The sequence below is a fragment of the Sinocyclocheilus anshuiensis genome, unplaced genomic scaffold, assembly GCF_001515605.1.
Source record: "Sinocyclocheilus anshuiensis isolate Anshui unplaced genomic scaffold, SAMN03320099.WGS_v1.1 scaffold1079, whole genome shotgun sequence".
Lineage (NCBI taxonomy): Eukaryota > Metazoa > Chordata > Actinopteri > Cypriniformes > Cyprinidae > Sinocyclocheilus > Sinocyclocheilus anshuiensis.
In genome coordinates, this window is record NW_015548207.1 from 56,327 (window position 1) to 62,584 (window position 6,258).

Sequence of the window (6,258 nt, forward strand, 5' to 3'; positions counted from 1 at the left end):
GATTTACAGTAACTAAAAAAAAAAAAAAAAAAATCCTACTTACATCGAACTGCGCAAGCACGGTACCGCTGGAAAGGCCATCTCTCAGCAGCTGGATGGAGGATCTCAAACTATCGGCCTCCGAGTGGCTCTGCTCCAGACCGGAAATCTCTGGAATATACTGGAAATCTGGCTCCAGATCCAACTTCTCCTGCTCCTCGTCCACGTCATAGATGGCTGAAGAAGAAGGAAGGAAAGAAAGTCAGTGTATTTTAAATTTAACATATAATTTTAACTACTAAAATTCAAATTTGGAGATCGTACCATTGGGTCTGACGAGCAGGATGAGCTCTCCTGATTGGTCCTCACAGCTGGCCTTAATTAGCATAACCACGTCATCGTGAGTGTGCTCTGAAATATCACGCCCGTTAATCAGCACCACCTGGTCGCCCTCGTTGAGGCGCGGCATACACATATCAGCCTGACAGAGGTCAAAGGTCACAGATGATAGGTTAGGGCCATATAAATTGCAGCGAGTGATGGAAAATCAACATTTAATTCATACTGCGTAAATAACAAACTGAATTTCTAATCTTTTAGACTTCAATATTCCTGTGTAAAGGAATGAAATGGAGAATCATTCATCATCGGGCTGAGCTGCTGTTTACTGAAGCGTCTCGTGACTTTAATGAGACTCATGTCACCTGACATAAAAACACAACATCATCTGATCTGTGAGTGATGCATGAACTTACCGGAGTTCCTGGAGCCACACGGGACACTATGATGGGCATCCTCTGATCAGCGCCACCCTGTGGATGAAGAACAGATTTATTAACATATATAAATACATACAGTGGTGTGAAAAAGTGTTGGCCCCCTTCCTGATTTCTTATTTTTTTGCATGTTTGTCACACTTCAATGTTTCAGATCATCAAACAAATTTAAATATTAGTAAAAGATAACACAAGTGAACACAACATGCAGTATATATATATATGAACTAGTTATACATATTTAAAATTATATATATTTTTTAAATAATATAAATATATATATTTATACATATTTAAAAAAATGATTGTTATCATTATTATGTACATTTTAATTACAATTTAATAGAAATAATCAAAACCTGAAAGTATTTTTTATGCATTAAATAAGTATACAGTAAGGTTTTTGTCATTAAAAAAAAAAATAATATTTTATATAATGTATTGTTTTTTGTACAATTGTAATTATTATTCATTATTATACATCATTATAAATATATTACATATAATAATTTTATATATGTAAACATTTAAATTGAATATACTGTATATCATGTATATAATATTGCATATGTAATATAAATATATATTGATTATTATAATTACAATTTTGTAATTGAACTAATTTTATTTGTAAAATGACAAATAATTAAAAAATATATTGTTAAAAGCTAGTGTTAAAAAGCAGACACATCTAAACCATTTTGAATATTGAAACAACATTGAGAATTGTTTTTTTATGATTTATGATATTCGATTTTAACTTCTAAAAAGTGTAATCGTAGTTGAATAACCAAAAACACACCTTAACATTAAATCCAAATCGTCCATTTTCATCTGGCCTCATTTTAATCAGAACAAGATTGTCATGAGGCACGGCTCCATTCTGGGGAAAAAAGCAAATATGAATTTAACGATGAACGAGAGATGAACAAACACATGTAGCATGTGTGTATGTTTGTAAGAAAGTGTTTTCCTCACCATGCTCTTTCCTGACGCCGCAGGTACGTTGTATAGTTCGCTGAGGTGCTCGTCCAGCTCATGCTGAGACTGGGATCTGCCGTTGTGGGTCAGAGGCTCTCTTCTGGACTGTTTTGGGGGTAGAGCAGGCGGCTGCTCATCTGTCGTCACATCAGGAGACCTGAGAAAACATTCATGCATTGAATTAATGAATGCATCACATATTGCATTTGTGGGCAGTGTAGCTTAGAGGTCAGGGCCGATAACTGCAAGATAAATCAAATAAATACATAAAAATGCATAAATCAAATGTCTGACCATTTCAATGTAAATAAATAAATAAATAAATAGTCTGGAAAACATACTCCTGTAAGAGTGTATGAATGATTCATATGAAGGAGTATTTGTGTAAGTGTTTAGCGCCATCTATTGCATTATTAGAGAAACAAATATCACACCTTATTATTAATGTACAGTATGAATTATTGATAACCACTCAATTTGACATGAAAGTTGAATTGTTAAAAATCTCTTCTATAAGAAAATGCATTTAAAGAGATAAATCTGGCACTATCCATTAAATTCGACTGAGATAAAACAATAAAAAATAATGATGAAAAATTGGCAATAATTTGATTAATCAAAAATTCTTAAACTATAAACCTATGCATTAAACTGAATGTAATAATTTGTCCAAACAAGTTTCACGAATGAATAATAAAAAAAATCCCAGTGCCACAAAAACTAAGCAATAAAATAATTAAAAATGAAATGAACGCTACAAAAACATTAAAAATGACCATCAATAGCAAGTAACTCTTACACTGTAACATTTATATTTTAAACCTATTTTTTCCCCAAAATGTATACTGTATATTTACACTTTTATTTTATTTTTTTATTTTACACTTTTTTTTAGCACTATATATGAATAAACAAACGTCCCAAATTAAATATCTAATACTGGCTGATAAATATTCAACACAGATGAAAAATAATTCTTAAGATTATTTTTTAAATGTACTAATTTAATTAATTAATTTTATTTCTTTTTTATTTCTTAAATAAATAAATTTAATTTAATAAATACATTTCTTACAAAAATAATTTTTTTATACTTTTTTTTTTTTCATTTTTATTACAGCAAAATTATAGACATGACAAACTCTGACCTCTTACACATGTTTTCACTTATGAATTTTTCATAATTTTTCCAGTTGTGCATGATAACTAGACTAGGATTTTTGCCCTTACAAACAGCAATTTCTAGCAGATTGAATATTTTAGAAGCAAGCGACTAGACAACTTTAATTCAGTTTTTCCCAAGCCTAAATTTTTTTTTTTTACATTTTTGAAATATAAAAAAATAAAATCTTAATTTAATTAAAAATTTTTCCCCATAACCGCGGGAACCTTGCCTGTAAGCAGGGATAAATTGAACTGTAAACCATCCAAGGTTCATTTGTAAGATGATCTGATTCTCCCATTTCCAGACTTTTCATAAAACGCTGTAGCCTAGGCAACAACGATGATTTATGTTCTATAAGTAAGTAGCAGGAGGCATGAGCAGCGCTGTATATCTGCTGGGTGTTTAATGAAGATTTCCAACAATTTATCAAAGCTCGGCATATTTGCATAGCAGGCGGAGAGTATTAAGACCCAGGACTGTAGCTCAGAGAGAAGCCATGTCTGCAGACACACGCGCACACGCGCACACACACACACACACACACACACACACACACAGTTTCTCATTATGAATGCTCAGATTTCAAGCATGAAAGCCCCTTTGCTCTGCAGTCTACAGACAGCGCTCAGCATCCCGGCCTCCAGGACATTTACATAATAAAAACAAACGAGGCAAAAAAAATTTGCCAAGAACCAAGATCAGGATTGTTTGGACTGTCAGGCTGAAGGGAGAGATATCCGATTCGTCTTTTGTGTTGTTTAACTGTGGGTTGTGACAGTTGAATGTGTCGAGTCAAAAACACTGAATAGTGTAAAATTGTTTGCTTTAACCAGATGAAATTAATGAAGGTTAGCATCCAAATTGCCTGATCCGCTTAACATACAAACTTAACGAACACTCAAACTTTGTTTTTGTAGATAATTTCCTTTTTTTATTAATTGTTAGACAACTAATTGATTAAATTAATGAAAGCTAATACTGAAAATAATTTGTGACTAATATCATTATTGATTAGCTGAGTCTTATACTGTAGCATTAATATCTTCAACTTATTTAGCAAACAATGAGCCTCTTAAAACAAGCAAAACAAACTGCATAATTGTGGTTTTACAAATGATTAACTAAACCACAGGGCTGCAAAAACTAGGTGAACATATAAATAAATAATAACGAAAACTGCCAATAATTTGTGTTACTATTGTTTAATTGTAACTATCTTACATGTAAACTATAAATTTATGCATTAAATTGAATGCGACATTTTGCACAAATATGTTTTTATGAATGATTAACTAAACTACAGGACTGCAATAACCATAGGTGATCAAATAAATGAAAACTAATACAGAAAAATCGCCAATAAATTTTACTATACATTAAGTGTAACAATCTTACACAAACTATAAACTTAAACTAAAAACGCATTACATTGATTGCAATAGTTTGTGCAAACATGTTTTTCTGACTTAAACGTTAACAAAACTACAGGACTCCAATAACTAAGTGATCAAATAGAAAATAATGAAAATTGGTAATAAGTGTCACAATTGATAAATTGAAACATTCCTACACACAAACTATAGACTTAAGCCCCGTTCACACCAAGAACGATAACTATAAATATAACGATAAAGATATAGTTCTAAAAATCGTTCTCAATATTAAAGAATAGCAGAGTCCACACCACAACTATAACGATAAAGGCACAGAGAAACGATATTATTGGAATCACTTTCAGAACGATTTTTTTTCCAGCTGATGAATGATAAAAACATTGACAGCCAATCAGAATCAATCCTGCTATATCGAGCTCGAGAATTTAAAGCGGCAGACGAGTGTGCGCTTAGAATAAACAGACGATATCGTTTGCTGGTGTGGACGCTAATATCGTTATCTTTATAGTTATCGTTCTTGGTGTGAACGGGCCTTTACAAATTAATTTTAAAATGAAATTTTGCGCAAACATGTTTTTACGAATGATTAACTAACCTACAGGACTCCAATAACTAGGTATTGGAAATAAATAAAAAATAATGCAAACTGTCAATAAATGTCACTATTGATTAATTGAAGCATTTTTACACTAAATTAGTGTTGTCAAAAGACCAGGTACTTCGGTACCAAGTCGGTACTAAAAAAATGAAAACGTTACGGTACCAGGTTTTTTAAGTACCAGTGGTACAGAGTACCCGGTCAACCCGGTTCTTGATGCGCTATCCAAAATGTGCGCAGATGCTCTCTCTTCATAAAAGCACTGAGAAATGGCGACATCAAACTAACAAAACACTTTAAAGACAGACACCCGGATCAAATGAAAGAGTTCAAGCAGGTAAGTTTAATTTAAATTTTTTATATTTAGATCTTCTCAGTGTTTCCCATACATTTATTTATTTGTGGCGCCCGCCACAATATCAAAACCGCTATAAATAGATTTTCCAAAAGGCTTTGACTTCGTTGAATAAACATGAGCACTGCACATGTCAAAGTCGAAACCCGGTGCGGGTGTTTTTATATCACTGTATTTCTGAAGGAAACCGACTGTCTTCAGAAAATTATGGATGTAATTTGAATTTAATCTTGACTGTAAAGCCTGAACAGCGTTTGTGAGTGCAGCGCTTATTTGATTACAGCGTTACTGGGGAAACCCCTATCTCTCCCGCTTTACAAGCGCCTCCTGCTGGCAGAGAATGAATTTGCATATATATGCCACCACAAATAGTAAATGAATTGTGAATCTAAAATATGTGTTAGAGAATGTACAAATGATTAACATTGTGTCATATCAGTTAGAAAAGCAGTTCTGGGCTTTTTTTTTATAGCTAACTTAGTTGTTATTCTTGGCTGAATAACTCTAGAAGGTTTTAAAAGCCCTTTAAAAATAATATGTACACAGTTTGGATTAAATGAAAGTATAGTCAAATTTTTTAATTAGCATGTTTTTGTGTTTTGCTTTGGTACTGAAATTGGTACCGAGAACCGTGGATTTTCACTGGTATTGGTACCGAATACTGAAATTTTGGTACCGTGACAACACTACACTAAACTATAAACGTGTGCACTAATTTGAATACGACAGTTTGCGCAAACGTTTTTTCACAAATGATTAACTAAACTACAGGACTACACTTGCTAGGTGATCAAAATAAAACTTTTTTTACACATAAACTCTAAACGTAAGAAGTCATTTTAATGTGATAATTTGCGCAAACATTTTGTTTTCCAATTTTGCACATTGTACAAGAAGAAAATGCTGGAAATAAAATTTGCCATTTTAAACAATCATTTAAACAAAATCTAAACAGTTGTCAGCAGTACTAACTTTTATATGTAGCAAACGTCTAAAACTCCTACACTGAA

At 32.4% G+C, this 6,258-nt stretch overlaps 1 protein-coding gene across 2 annotated transcripts in view; it reads right to left on the reverse strand.

The window, feature by feature from the left end:
* LOC107653584 (tyrosine-protein phosphatase non-receptor type 4-like) overlaps positions 1-6,258 on the reverse strand; it is a 39,098-nt gene that overhangs the window by 4,830 nt on the left and 28,010 nt on the right. For both annotated transcript variants that reach the window (XM_016440326.1, XM_016440325.1), the window contains 5 exons: positions 1,734-1,893; positions 1,558-1,638; positions 735-791; positions 304-460; positions 44-216 (listed from right to left, as the gene is read on the reverse strand). In XM_016440326.1, coding sequence (XP_016295812.1) covers positions 44-216; positions 304-460; positions 735-791; positions 1,558-1,638; positions 1,734-1,893 — 628 coding nt within the window. The remainder of the gene's footprint in view (positions 1-43; positions 217-303; positions 461-734; positions 792-1,557; positions 1,639-1,733; positions 1,894-6,258) is intronic.